Source organism: Trachypithecus francoisi, unplaced genomic scaffold, assembly GCF_009764315.1.
Source record: "Trachypithecus francoisi isolate TF-2019V2 unplaced genomic scaffold, Tfra_2.0 Lachesis_group5, whole genome shotgun sequence".
Classification (NCBI taxonomy): domain Eukaryota; kingdom Metazoa; phylum Chordata; class Mammalia; order Primates; family Cercopithecidae; genus Trachypithecus; species Trachypithecus francoisi.
The window spans coordinates 103,847,194-103,862,577 of record NW_022681470.1 but is presented as its reverse complement, the minus strand read 5'-3'; the positions used below and the strand labels follow the sequence as shown (position 1 = coordinate 103,862,577).

At 36.6% G+C, this 15,384-nt stretch overlaps 1 protein-coding gene across 6 annotated transcripts in view; it reads right to left on the bottom strand.

Annotated features, from left to right (window-relative positions):
- SPAG17 (sperm associated antigen 17) overlaps positions 1–15,384 on the bottom strand; it is a 238,312-nt gene that overhangs the window by 84,998 nt on the left and 137,930 nt on the right. For all 6 annotated transcript variants that reach the window (XR_004433674.1, XR_004433673.1, XM_033196418.1 and 3 more), the window contains 4 exons: positions 10,412–10,651; positions 9,339–9,450; positions 7,896–8,048; positions 1,589–1,702 (listed from right to left, as the gene is read on the bottom strand). Coding sequence is in view for 4 of the 6 variants with exons in the window: in XM_033196418.1 (XP_033052309.1) it covers positions 1,589–1,702; positions 7,896–8,048; positions 9,339–9,450; positions 10,412–10,651 (619 nt within the window). In the remaining 2 variants the exon portion in view is untranslated. The remainder of the gene's footprint in view (positions 1–1,588; positions 1,703–7,895; positions 8,049–9,338; positions 9,451–10,411; positions 10,652–15,384) is intronic.

Below are 15,384 nucleotides of genomic sequence, written 5' to 3'. Positions count from 1 at the left end.
TATTACTTATCTACACTATAAACATTTTCAAATGCCATATTTATATCTTGAAATTAGGAACATCTGTTTAAAATTTATTACATACTAATTTAAGGACTAAATCAGGATTAAGAAAATCACTCAGGAATAGGAGCAACAGAATTGATAGTAGGTATAAAGATCTTAATCTAAAATAGTGATAACCTATATTAAGAAGAGGTAAGAATTTTTAGTGACTGTGTAGTGATAATGGATTTTAATACAAAATTTGTTAGGCATCAAATGACTTCTCCAGTTGCTGATTTAACAACAAATCAAAGACAAAGGCAAAATTAAAACACAAAATCTCCAATAAAGCCAAAATACTAAGAAATCTAATGGACTCTCAAACTCAGTGGAGTACTAGGATATCTGGCACAAGGTAAGAAATAAAATTATAATTATCCATGAAAAATTTATCACTGCAAAAAAGAAACTATATAGAAAGACAGGTAATTGGATCACCATGATTGACACTAACATATAGTTTTAAGTGTATGCAGCATTGAGTTTACCTTTGATTTTATAATACTTTAAAAAAATATGTTGTGGTTAGATCCGTCTAAAATGCATGGGAAGCCACAAATTTCCTAATTGGTTCTTGGTAAAGTGACATCCTATTTTGTGGTTTGTAAAGAAATAGTTCCAGTTGGATAATTTGTTTGTTGAAAATGGGGTAGAAGGCTGGGTGCAGTGGTTCACGTTTGTAATCCCAGCACTTTGGGAGGCCAAGGTGGGAGCATCACTTGAGCACAGGGGTTTAAGACCAGCTTGGGAAACACAGTAAGACTTCATCTCTACCAAAAATAATTAGCCAGGTGTGGTGGTGTGCGCTATAGTCCCAATTACTCAGGAGTCTGAGGTGGGAGGATTGCTTGAGCTCAGGAGTTTGAGGCTGCTGTGAGGCATGATTGTGCCACTGCACTCCAGCCAAGTAACAGAGCAAGATCCTGTCTGAAAGAAAGAAAGAAAGAAAGAGAGGAAAGAAGGAAGGAAGGAAAGAAGGAAGGAAGGGGAAAGAAATGGGGGTACAGAAAGCTTTCCGTATGTCCACTTAGTAGCTCCTTTAAGGCTAATGTCCTGAAGCACACCGAATAGTTCTATAATTACAGGATTCACAAAGAAAACCAAGAAGATTCCTTGGCAATTTATGCTTTCTTTTACACCCAACTAAAAGGCTCATTTTTATGGGGTAGTTGACAAGGATAACTGGTATATATGTGTGCATATACATGTATACAAACATGCATATATATCACACACGTAATCTTATATGTATAAGTGATTATATAAAGGATTATATAAAATGTTAAAGCATTTCAAAGTATTTTTATTTTGTATGTATCTATGTATGAAAGATTATATATATATATACTTGTATACACACATATGTATGCACACATATATAGACACACACACACACACACCCTTCTATTTCCATCCTGCAGGAAAAACTATGAGGAGCATTAAATCATAACATGTTATTGACAAGTGAGCAGACTGAGAATGGGCAGTGGCAGGGACCCTTGGCAGTGGGGCACACTTATCCTTTCTGTTGTGTTCATTTCACCTGGTGCCATTCCATTTGATCCATAGTAACTTATCGAGAGGCAGATTCCGTTTTCTAAGGTGGCAGAAAAAGATCCAAACTTGCTGAAAGCTTTATTCTTTGCGTCTGATACTTCTAAAAGACAAAATCAAATCAAAAACGTTTTCACTTAATTCAAAATAAATATAACTAAGATTGTGGTCTACCACAATCAACTTAAAGACAATTGGTTTAGCTCGACCATGCACTCAGGGTTGTTAGAGGTAGGGTGGAATTACAAAGATAAGAACATGAAACTCTTGTTTTAAGGACTTTAGGTTAAAACGAAGCGAGGAAATCAATGGGTTGATGGCATAGCCATAAGCAGATTATTCATCTGGCAGACTGTCCACATGGCTTTTAAAATTAAAACCATCAGTTCAGTTTCAGTTTCCCCACATTTTAAAACATTTTCTTAAATTCCCACATTTAAACTTTTTTACATTTTAAAACATTTAAAAATTGTTTCAGTCAAACATAATTTTAAAACAAAATTGTTATGGCACATTTTTTTCTTTTCTCAATTTTTAGGTTTAGGGGGTACATGTGCAGGTTTGTTACATGGGTAAATTGCTTGTCACTGGGGTTTGGTGTACAAACAATTTCATCACCCAGTTAGTGAGCATAGTGCCTGATAGGTAGTTTTTCAATCCTTACCCTTCTCCCAACCTCCCCTCTTAAATAGGTCCCACTGTCTATCATTCTCATCTTTACGCCCATGCGTACTCAGTGTTTAGATCACACTTATTAGCGAGAAAATGCAGCATTTGGTTTTCTGTTCCTGCGTTAAATTGCTTAGGAAAATGGCCTCCACTGCATCCATGTGCTGCAAAGGATATGTTTTAGTTTTTCATGGCTACATAATACTCCATAGTATGTATGTACCACATTTTCTTTATCCAGTCCACCACTAATGAGTATCTAGGTTGATTCCATTTCTTTTCTATCATGAATAGGAAACACACATCTGAAGGTGTATGTAAAGAATTTGTGAATTTTCTGACCTGTTGTTTTATTTTCAGTTCACCATTTCCTCCATTATCAGATAATAAGGATGGGGCAATATTGATTTAAAATAACGTAACTCATGCAAAGGTAATTTTTAGACTGGGAAATTCAAATGAACAAAAGGTAATGCTTTAAGAGAATGAAAAGAGAAGCCACAGAGTTGGAGAAAATATCTGCAAAAGACATATCTGTTAAAGGCCTATTACTCAAAATGTATGAAGAATTCTTAAAGCTCAATAACCAGAAAATAAAAACCTGATTAAAAAACTGGCAAGAAACTTTAACAGACACTTCACCAAAGAAGATATACAAATGGCAAGTAAGCATATGAAAAGTTGCTCAATATTATTTGTTATCTGGAAAATGCAGATTAAAACAACAAGATACCACTAGACACTTTATAGAATGGAGAAAATCCAAAACAACAAATAATGGTGAGGATATAGAGCAACAAGAACTTTCATTCATTGCTGGTGGGAATGCATAATGGTACAGCCAATTTGGAAGACAGTTTGGTGGATTCTTCCAACATGAACATACTCTTACCCTATAATCCAAAAGTCACACTACTTGGTGTTTACCTAAGGGAGTTGAAAACTTATGTCCACACACAAACCTGTACATGCATGTTTGTAGCACCTTTATTCACAATTGCCAAAAGCTGGAGGCAACCAAGATGTCCTTCAGTAGGTGAGTGGGAAAATAAAATTGTGGTACATCTAGACAATGTAATATTATTAATTTTCAAAAGAAATAAACTATCAAGCCATGAAAAGACATGCAGGAAACTTAAATGCATATTACTAAATGAAAAAAGTCAATCTGAAAAGGTTACATAGTGTATAATTCCAACTACATGATATTATGGAGAGAGCAGAACTATGGACACAGTAAAAAGATCAGTGATTATCAGGGGTTAGGAAGGAGGGATAGATGAATAGACAGAGCACAGATTTTTAGGGCAGTGAAACTTCTCTGTATGATACTAAAATGGTAGACACATGCCATTATACATTTGTTCAAACCCTTAGAATGCACAACACCAAGGGTAATGTAAACTATAGACTCTGGGTGATAATGTTATGTTAATGTAGGTTCATCGACTGTAACAAATGTACCACTCTGGGTGAGGAATGTTGATAGTAGGGGAGGCTGTGCATGTGTATGGGAAGAGGATGTTGAGAAATCTCTGTAACTTCTGTTCAATTTTGTCATGAACCTAAAACTGCTATAAAAAATAAAGTCTGGTAAAGTAAAAAGATAATGTTTAATATCCATTAGGGTTCAGTTCAGGAAAATAGGCATCTTCATTCACTAATAATAAGAGAGTGTATTGGTAGAAACTTGAGAAGAAGAACGTGCAATAAGCCATTTAATGGAGTGGAGTGGACAGAGACAGGAGTATTAGTCAGAAGAAAGAAACCACTAAACAAACAGAACACATGCTCAGCGAAATAGAAATTATAGAAGAGTTAGCTAAATGCTTGAATTTTTTAAAGTACATAAGGATACTTTATTTTTTTATTTTTTATTATTTTATTATTATTTTTATTTATTTATTTATTTATTTTTTGAGAAGGAGTCTTGCTGTCACCCGGGCTGGAGTGCAATGGTGCGATCTCGGCTCACTGCAAGCTCCGCCTCCCAGGTTCACGCCATTCTCCTGGCTCAGCCTCCAGAGTAGCTGGGACTATAGGCACCCGCCACCTCGCCCGGCTAGTTTTTTGTATTTTTTAGTAGAGACGGGGTTTCACCCTGTTAGCCAGGATGGTCTCGATCTCCTGACCTCGTGATCCGCCCGTCTCAGCCTCCCAAAGTGCTGGGATTACAGGCTTGAGCCACCGTGCCCAGCCAAGGATATTTTAAAAAGCATTTTCTAGAATTTAAAAATATACTTTCCTAACCAAACCATTCATAATCAGTAGATGACTTGAAGGAGAGAATGGTGACTTTTGAGATTCAAATGAATTTCTTGGAAACTCAAGTGAAAAAATTATTTCAAAACAAAGCAGGCTAGGCACAGTGGCTCACACCTGTGATTCTGGCATTTTGGAAGGCTGAGGCAGGAGGATTGCTTGAACCCAGGAGTTTGAGACAGGCCCGAGCAACATGGTGAAACCCATCTCTACAAAAAATACAAAAGTTAGCCAGTCATGAGGTGCCTTTAGTCCCAGCTACTCGGGAGGCAGAGGTGGGAGGATCCCTAGAGTCCAGGAGTTCGAGGCTGCAATGAGCTACGATTGGGCCACTGTACTCTAGCCTCAGCAACAAAGTGAGACCCTGTCTTTAAAACAAACAAAATGAAACTCAGAGGAAACATTCAAAGAGACAATATGTTTATATGAAAAACAACATGAAAAGGGCCCGATAGTAAATGTTTTAGGTTTTATAGGCCAGGTATATGGTGTTTATGACATTTTCTTCTTTGCTTTTGTTTCTTGAACTATTCTTTACAAATGCAAAAACAATTCTTAGTTCATGGGCCATACAAAAGACGTAAAAGATTTGGAGGATAAACATAAGCAAAGTGTGGCTTTTACAGAAGGAAAAAAGGAATAAATAAAGAAGAACAAAAATTAAATTAACAACCAAATTAAAATTTCCTGACCTAAAACTGGAGCTTAAGTCTTAGATTACAAAGGCTTATCAACTTCTAATGTGAAAATTACAAGATGATGCAATAGCAACTATGAATCATAAAAAGAAAAGGATGACAACCCAAGGATCCTGTATCCAGCCAAGACGTCCTTCCAGATATCCAGAGATGCATAAACATTGAGAGGGCATACTATCGTGTGCCTCATGTGAAGAGAAAACTTGATAAAACTAAACAAAAATAAATAAACCAGGACAGAAATGGAAAAGAAGCAAGCAAGCAGTGGTGGACAATGACCATTCCTCTCTGCATCCTCATCTTTCTCCCTGTCTGTTGATCTGTTGTAGATCCATCTAGATCAGGGATTAGTAAACTTTTTCTGAAAAGGGCCTGATAGTAAATGTTTTAGGTTTTATAGGCCAGGTATATGGTGTTTATGACATTTTCTTCTTTGCTTTTGTTTTTTGAACTATTCTTTACAAATGCAAAAACAATTCTTAGTTCATGGGCCATACAAAAACAGATTGTGGGGCAAATTTAGATCAAAGTGTGCAGACTCCAGGGGTAATTAGAGCCGAAATGAAAATGGAAGGTTTACTATTAGGGCTAAAAATGGGACATTAGCCAATAATGTAAAAAATAAAATAATTAAATTATTATACATATGAATATATAGATGTTTATATATAAATAATATATACATATATGAATATATATATACATGAATAACTATACAATATAAACATATTGGTAAATTGTTTACCAATTTATAGAAGAGTTAGCTAAATGCTTGAATTTTTTAAAGTACATAAGGATATTTTAAAAAGCACTTTCTAGAATTTAAAAATATGCTTTCCCAATAAACCATTCATAATCAGTAGATGACTTGAAGGAGAGAATGGTCACTTTTGAGATTCAAATGAGTTTCTTAGAAACTCAAGTGAAAAAATTATTTCAAAACAAAGCAGGCTAGGCACGGTGGTTCACACCTGTGATTCTGGCATTTTGGAAGGCTGAGGCGGGAGGATTGGTAAATTGTTTACCAATATACATATCTTCGTGTAAATAAACATACATATCTTCATGTATGTTTATATTGTATACTTATTCAAGTATGTATATATATTCATGTATCCAGCCAAGATCTCCTATTTATATAATTCTATGTAAACATACATGAAACTATGTATGTTTACATATAATTTTATAAATATGACTAAATATATTGGTTTATTTTGGTGGAAATCACCTAAGTATGCAAAACATGGAAATAAGTAAACTACAATTACATACTGATAAAATATTAAATCATCAAAAAAATCTTGCTTTCAAATAATATTTAATGAATATGAAAATGTTCATGAGGATAAAGTAAGAAAGAAATACATTATTAGCACAGGTTATCACTGCAGTGGCAGAATTACACGCAATGGTTATCTTCTTTAGGTATTTCCATATTTCTCAATTTTTAATAATAATCCATATATCTTTATATCAGGTAAAACAAAGAAGTCATTTTTCTGTGCCAAGTTTTTGGGAACATTCACACCTATCAAACATTGTGTTCTTTCTCTAGCAAGGGGCTCAGAGGAAAAAAAAAGCATTGTGTTCTTACCTTGGGGGTTTAGAAAATGTCACTAAACTCATATGTGAAATTTAGTTATTGGTCATATCACTAATTTTCCCTTCCTTCCTTCCTTCCTTCCTTCCTTCCTTCCTTCCTTTTTTTTTTTTTTCAGCATCTCTCTCCATTATCCAGGCTGGAGTGCAGTGGTGCGATCTTAGCTCTGCAACCTCTGCCTCCAGGGTTCAAGCGATTTTCATGCCTCAGCCTCCTGAGTAGCTCACCACCACGCCTGACTAATTTTTGTATTTTTTGTAGAGACAGGGTTTCGTCATGTTGGTCAGGCTGGTCTTGAACTCCTGAGCTCAAGTGATAAGCCCGCCTCAGCCTCATTACAGGCATGAGCCACTGTGCCCTGCCCTCATATCACTAATTTGAGTTGAATACATTTAGTAACTCATTTTCTTTTGCAGGTATAATCAACACCATACTGGACAAGAAAGAAGCAATTAATTTATCTTAATGATGTTTCCTGGTACAATGGTGTTAGGAGGTTTCATGGTGTTTTATCAATGGACATCCATTTGCAGCTCTCATTTCCAAGCAGGTAATGACTCTCATGGTCAAATGTATGGTTTTTCCTTGTCTTTACAACCTAACATATTTGGTGCTACAGAGGATTAAGTGATAGAGCATAGGAAGAAACCTCATCATTGCAGTGCCTATTGGAAAGAAGCTAAAACTATGGAATCACTGCAAAAGAACCTGCATCCTCGAGAATTCAGTTGGTACAAGTGCATAAACCAAAATTAAGGGCAGAATAGACATGACAAACTCAGTGATTGCTCCATAAAGATGACCAGTCTGGGTAGACTCTGTATCAAACAACTGGAATCAAAAGCTTGGTGCCCAGAGGAACAAAAGCCAAACAAGCAGCCCACTATGATGGACTATGCGTATAATAACATATTATAATACAGAATGTCAAAATACCTCAGTTACCATGTGGAAAAATCCCATGTGCTAAGGGCAGGAGGTCCATGTGTATTTGTGTCAGGTAGATGGGTTCAGCACACTGCTTAAGCATTAATCTCCACTGGCACAAAGATGCAGCTGCTTACCTGTTTCAAGATTTTGTTCCTCATCTCCTTCTTCTTCCTCTTCTAAATAATAATCCCCTTTCTCTTCCTTTTTCACAATTTCCTTAGGGTCATTTAAATGAATTATAAAATTGTGCTTGTCCTTGATCACTCTCACTTTGATAAAAGTTGGGCCTGAGGAGGAACCATAGAATAGAAGATGGGCTGATTAGGATGCCACATTAAGCTCCTCAACAAGATAGTTACACAAAGCTGCACAGAAACCAACACAGGAACAGAAAACTAAACACTACATGTTCTCACTTAGGAATGGCAGCTAAACACTGAGAACACATGAACACAAAGAAGGGAACAATAGACACCAGGGTGATTTGAGGGTGAGAGGAGGGTGAGGACCAAAAACTACCTGCCGAGTACTCTGTTTATTACCTAGGTGATGAAATAATATGCACACCAAACCTCTGCAATATGTAATCTACCTATAGAATCAACCTCAATATGTATCCCTGAAACAAAAATAAAAAGGCAGCACAGAATAGAAACCAGGGAGGGGAAATGCCTAGAGATGTCAACACCTCTATAAGACAAAGCCTAAGGAAATAAGGTAATGGTGGAATTCCAGGCATGAATGGCAGGTAGACCAAGGAGGTATTTGCAGGCCTTTTAGTCACATGTCAAACCCAATTTCAGAAGAGGTAATGAACTGGCTGAGGCAATGTATGCCTATAATCAATGTTATGATTCATCAAATGATATAATTAATGTGAAATGGTTTTGCGACTTCTAAAAATTATGTGTTAGTTTTGGTAGCTATTATTATTATTGTGGTAGTCAATAAAAATTTTTCCAACAACGCTTTCTCTTATTTAGTGTTCAGACCCATTTTTTTTTGTTTGTTTAAAAAAAAAATTGGCTATCTCCTCTCAATTTGGATTGAGCTATCATCCCTCAAAATTGACAGGACTAGGAGAAAATACGGAATTCACTATCAATCACCTGAAACTTATATGCCTTGTACGCTTATGCAAATCTTACTAAGAGCTACAAATGTTGGGAGCAGGTCCCAAGCTCTGTGCTCAAGAGCCACACCAGAAAAATGCAGTAAACTCACAGAATGTGCTTGGTTTCTGGGATAACAAGGTGTGATGTAATGAATATTATTAATTAATTGCTTATTGCAGTTACTATTACTATTTACCAATTGTATGGAAGTATTTTAATATTTTAACAACTAGAATGGTCATATTAGCATGTATCCGTTAACCTCTTGACTGACCTATGCCTTGTAGAGTCAATTGCAATAGAAGAAAGTGTGAAGTCTGAAAATGCTGACTGTGGCACCTAAATGTATTGTGGGGGACAGAATAACACACTCGCCTATCAAACTCAGGAGTAGAGGGCCCCTGGTTATCTGAAATGCATTATTATCTTTCCAGTCATTAACCAGTTGCTTTCAAAATGTACCTTTTTCAAACAGTGTCTTTTCCACTTCAATCTGCCCACCATCAGAAGGATACAGGTAGTAATTTGACCCCGAGATTTGAGTAGGTATATTTCCCATATTGTATCCGTGAAACTAGAAGAGAAAATATCATGCTTTGAATGTGAAGCTTCAATAGACAAAAATCAACTTCTCAGTGTTAGCCAACTCAAGTTGCCAGAAGCTTAATTTCGCTAAGTATATATGTCACTTTGCAGACTCAGAGGCCAGTGTTCATATTATTTTTAGAAACATCTACGGTGTTATAACAGACAGAATTAAAGATATTATGTTAAACTCTGTTCATCGGTACATTCTCATAACCTAGTGAAAATTGAATCATCATACTATTGTCAAGGCAGTTCAAGAAGAAATCAAGTGCTCATTCACTGGTTGTTAATTTTCTGTTTAAAGTGAACTGATGCTGGGGAGAGTGGACACTCCACTTAAGGAGGTCATATGTAGAAGATATTTTTTACTGAGTGTTGCTAACAGAGGTCCAGGGGATTTAATGCATGCTAAAACTTGAGAACAACTGGTTTTGAGGAGTAGCTACAAAGCACAGGGGCTGTTAGATTTCTTTCCATTTTTTTTTTTCCCCATTAGGTTTTCTTCATAACAGCTAGCTGAGAGAGAACTGGCAAAGGGAAGGTTTTACAAAAGCATACAAGCCAGAAACATGATTGCCCACAAAGAGACAACAAAATGTAGTCAGCAAGTGTCATCATCTGAGACAGATAAAGCCAACTTTTGTGTTCACTTATTTACATATATCTGTAAGAGTACTTTTGTGTCAAATTTCTATCTTTACTGACCTTAGCTAGGTTCGTGGCACTCAAATGAAAACTGGCCTGAGGGTGTTTTCATCTTGATGATTGACTAGAAACAAGGTTCTAGACATCAGGGGTGGAATACAGGTTTGAGCTCACTGATACCAGAAGAAACCCTAGGCCTACTGTGGTGGCAGTAAAAACAAAAGAATCTTACAATAGCCGTATTTTCCCAAAACAAATAGGAATAGCCCAAAGAGACTAAGTTTTACAGAATTGGAGCGTACCGAGTAAGTTATCTCAGGTTCTGGTTGGTGGGGGGACTCTTCTGTTACTTCTTGGACCTTGATTTGTTCTTCTTTAGATTTCTCCTTGTGAGATGGTTTTTTCTTCAAAGACCTACTATCTTCTTTCTCTACGTTATCCTTGCCTTTCTTTTTACCAGCTTCTTTGCTCTTCTTCTCTACTTTCTTTTCTTCCCTTAAGCGCTCCTCTTCTGCTAATCGATCTTGCTCTTCTTTCCATGCCTGTAAACACATTTAAGAAATTTAAATTTAACAGGATTTTGAAATTCATTATACATAGGTCCCATTCAGGTTCATTTTGGAGAATATTTAACATAATTTTTGTTAGTGTATCTCTGACAAATCAAAATACTGAACTAGAAACCTTGACGTCATCCTTGATTCTCTTTCTCACTCAACTTCTGTCTACTAAATCCTGCCAATTCTCCCTTAGAGATGTCTCCTCACTTCAGCTTCTTCTCTCATGGTTTATTTTGCAATTTCCTAGGTTCAGGTCTTCATTATCTTTAGCCTGGAACATTGTAGCAGCCTCTTAACTGGTCTCCCAGTCTCCTATCCTTCACATGAGTCCAATTTTTAATTTAGGTCCTAAAGATAGTTTATTAGCAATGTGGAAGACTAGATGTTCAGAGAAACATTCTTGGGACAAAATATTTCAAAAATGATGGATAAAATAGGTAAAATGATGGACGGTAAGTCTCCCATAAGCACTCCTAACCACAAGCCTGTCCTCACATAGACTTGTGGCCAAAATACAGATTACCTTAACATTTTATTTTAAAACAGTTATTGAGGCAGGAAAATAGGGTCTAGAGGCAGGGAACATAAGGCTGATTCACACTTCAGCAATGACAGGAAATATCCTCTGCTAGGGTGTAGGCCAAGTAAATGACTTTGTAACTTTACATCTCTCCATTTACATAGAGCGTACCCCAAGTAACCAATGGAATCCTCTAGCGGGTATTTAAATTCTCAATAATTCTGTAACGGGGTCTTTGTGCTCCTACGCCTGGAACCATTCCCACACTGTGGTGTGTACTTTCATTTTCAATAAATCCCTTCATTCCTTCCTTCCTTTGTTTGTGCATTTTGTTCAGCTCTTTGTTCAAGATGCCAAGAACCTGGACTCCTCCACCGTTAACATTATGATTTGATATAAGCTCACAAATGAAAATCACAAAACACGCAGAAATAAACCACTTTGAGTAAGAAACAAACTGTGAAATCATATCTACAAAAACCTCAGATATTGTAATTACCAAATAGAGAATATAAGGTAGGTTTTAAAACATGCTCAAATAAATAAAAAGAAGCATTAAAAGCATAAGTAAGAAAGAGAGGATTATCAAAAATGGCAAGGTGAGTTTGAAAGACTTCTTGAAAATGGAACTGAATTTTTGAAAAGGCAGTATTTGAACAGATAATGTCTGAGACATTTAGAGAGTTGAAGAAAGACGTTCATACTAACATTAAGGAAGACCAAGAAATCAAAAGCAGGAAATAACATTGGTGTATTGGACTTAGCTCATATTAACTTAAAAGAGTGTATTGTTAAATTTTTAGAAATTTTGTGAGCCAACTGTTAACCATGACCATCATCTAAAAACTATATAAATTTGCAATTAAGCAAAATATTAAAAACAAATGCAATAAAGACTCAAAACTTACCACAATGTAAGTATTTTGTGACATTTCACTATTGTCTATGCTCTGGAGTTTATGTCAATTGTAATGGTATCATGACAACATTATATGATGGTGTGCTACTGCATAGCACTGCCAACTTCAGTGTTGTCATATAGTAGCTTGAAATCAGCTATTGTAGGGGTACTTACACTACAAATACCAGCAAATGCGACAAGTCAGGGCTGATTGATTGTTTATTATCTAGATTTAAGGAAGTGATGGAGATCATGTTAATAATGCAGACTAGCTGTTATACTGTTACTAGCACAGAAAGTTGAGGAAATATTCTTCCATTATTAAAAAACGATTACTTGACTCAGCAAAAAAGTTGCTAATGTTATTGACAAATGAGTGAGACATATCTTTTCTTTGTTTCACTTTTGTCTTACTTGTTAACATAAATAAAAATATCAGCATTCATATTAGAACTAAATGTGTTTATCAATTGTAACCATAGCTTGGCTAAGGATACAACAGTTTAGCAAAAATCAATTTGTAGAAATCAAAATGCTATTTGGAATTTATGGGTCGCTATATGGAATTTACATAAATAATATTATATGCTTTATTATTACATGTAAATTTTGTACTATATATACTCTATATCAGAAATTTATAACTTATGTACATATATGTATAGTTTTGTTTTCCTAGAATGCTACTGCTTAAGCATTTACCAGCACACCACTGAATGTTTTCAAAGCAGCTAGAGAGAAAAGATAAACTGTTCACTTTGGGAGGCCAAGGCAGGCAGATCACAAGATCAGGAGTTTGAGACCAGCCTGGCCAACATGGTGAAACCCCATCTCTACTAACAATACAAAAAATAGCTGAGTGTGATGGTGGGCACCTGTAATCCCAGCTACTCAGGAGGCTGAGGCAGGAGAATCGCTTGAACCTGGGAGGCAGAGCTTGCAGTGAGCCGAGATGGTGCCACTGCACTCCAACCTGGGCAACAGAGCAAGACTCTGTCAAAAAAAACAAAACAAAACAAAAAAACCTGTCTATGAAAGAATGACAAATTAGATGGACAGTCAACTTGTTAACACCCACAATGTGTCAGCAAGGAAAATGTGGAAAAATATCTTCAGAGTTGATATGGTTTGGATTTGTGTTCCTGCTCAAATCTCATGTCGAATTATAATCCCCAGTGTTGGAGGAGGAGCCTGGTGGGAGGTGATTGGATCATGGGGGCAGATTTCCCCCTTGCTGTTCTTGTGACAGTGAGTGAGCTCTCAGGAGATCTGGTTGTTTAAAAGTGTGTAGCACCTCCCCCTTCATTCTCTTCCTCCTGCTCCACTCATGTAGGATGTGCCTGCTTCCCCTTCCCCTTCAGCCAGGATTGTAAGTTTCCTGAGGCCTCTCCAGGCATGTTTCCTGTGGAGCCTGCAGAACCATGAGCCAATTATATCTCTTTTCTTAAAAAATTACCCAGTCTTAGCTAGTTCTTTATAAAAATGTGAGAACAGACTAATACAAGTGTGATAAGAGGAAATAAAAAAGCCAACCAAGAATTTTATAAATGAAAACTATGTTTAATGAGTAAGGGCAAAATAAAGTCATTTTTCAGATAAGTAAAAACTGAGTTTAATAGCAACTGTGATATTGGGGTATAATAAGAAACAGATATTCGGTCATCTTTCCTGGCTCCTGGCACAGAGCCCCTAAGTCCCTTGGAATTTCATAAGTGATAGAAGCATCTTTTGCTCTAATGAGGCAACTCTTGTCATGTTCTTCAGGATAGGACATGGGCTGTCCAGAAAGACCAAACCTTGATTAGAAGTTTGGGACTTTCAGCCTCATCCTCAAACCCCTCAGGAGGGAGGAGGAGCCAGAGATTGAGTTAATAATCTATCACGCCTACATGATGAAAACATAAAAACCTCTAAACGACAGGGTTTGGAGAGCTTCTGAACTAAGTTGGTGAGTGCATCCATGCTCTGGGAGAATGACACACTCTACTTCCATGGGGACAGAAGCTCTTGTGCTTGGGACTCTTCTGGATCTTGCTGTATGTACCACTTTATCTGGCTGTTCATTTGTATCCTTTATAATAAACCAGAATAGTAAGTACAGTGTTTTCCTGAGTCTTATGAGACATAAGCTTTCTAGCTAGTTTTTGAACCCAAGGAGGTGATTGTGGAAACCTCCAAATGAGTAGCCAAGTCAGACAGAAGTATGTGTACCCTGGGTACCCAAAAATTGTTACTTGCGATTGGCATCTGAAGAGGAAGCAGTCTTGTGGGAGTGAGTTAATCTGCGAGGTCTGTGCTAACTTTGGGTAGTTCGTATCAGAATGGAATTTAATTGTAGAACACCCAATTGGTGTCTGGAAAGTTGCAGATTCAGTTGGTGTGGCGAAAAAACACCCAAAAATTTACTGTCAGAAGTATTGTGAGAAAAACAGTTCATAGCAACAAACCCCCAGTAAAAGAACTTCTAGAGCAAAGACTCCTGAAACATAAAGAAGAAATGCCCAAGGAAACAAATGGCAAGCATGGAGATAAAGCTAAAACAACATTGACTATGTAAAACAATTACAATGAGGTCAGGCACGGTGGTTCACGCTTGTAATTCCAGCACTTTGAGAGGCCCTGGAGGAGGTTTGCTTGAGCCCAGGAGTTCGAGACCAGCCTGGGCAACATAGTGAGACTCCATCTCTACAAAAAATTAAAAACTTAGCTGGGCATGGTGGCACACTGCTATAGTCCTAGCTACTTGGCAGGCTGAGGCAAGAGGATCATTTGAGCCCAGGAATTTGAGGCTGCAGTGAGCTATGATCATGCCACTGCACTCCAGTCTGGGTGACAGAGCCAGATCCTGTTCCTAAAACAAAAAGTAATAAATAAATAAATAAATGAAACAATTACAATGATAATGTTTAATTTGTAGAAAGACAAAAAAATCAAGATAAAACTTAAGCATCAGTTTAAATCATTTTAATAGTTCCTGGAATTGTTCTGAAAGAAAAAAATATTTTGTTAAGTTTAGATTTCATTAAACTATACTGAAATTAAGTTAAATTGAAATGATATAACAAGTTAAATTTCCAGAGCAATCACTAGTAGGAAGAAAAACTGCATACATATTAAACTTTTCCTATAAAGGGCCAGAGAGTCAATATTTTAGGGCCGAGAGGCAAAATCAAGGACATCCATGTGGGTACTTATGCAATGAGAGAGAAAAGAAATTTATACAACTATTTTACTGACAAATAATTGAGTACAATTTTTAGTAAAAAGAAATATAGAATTCTTTTTTTGTGTTGG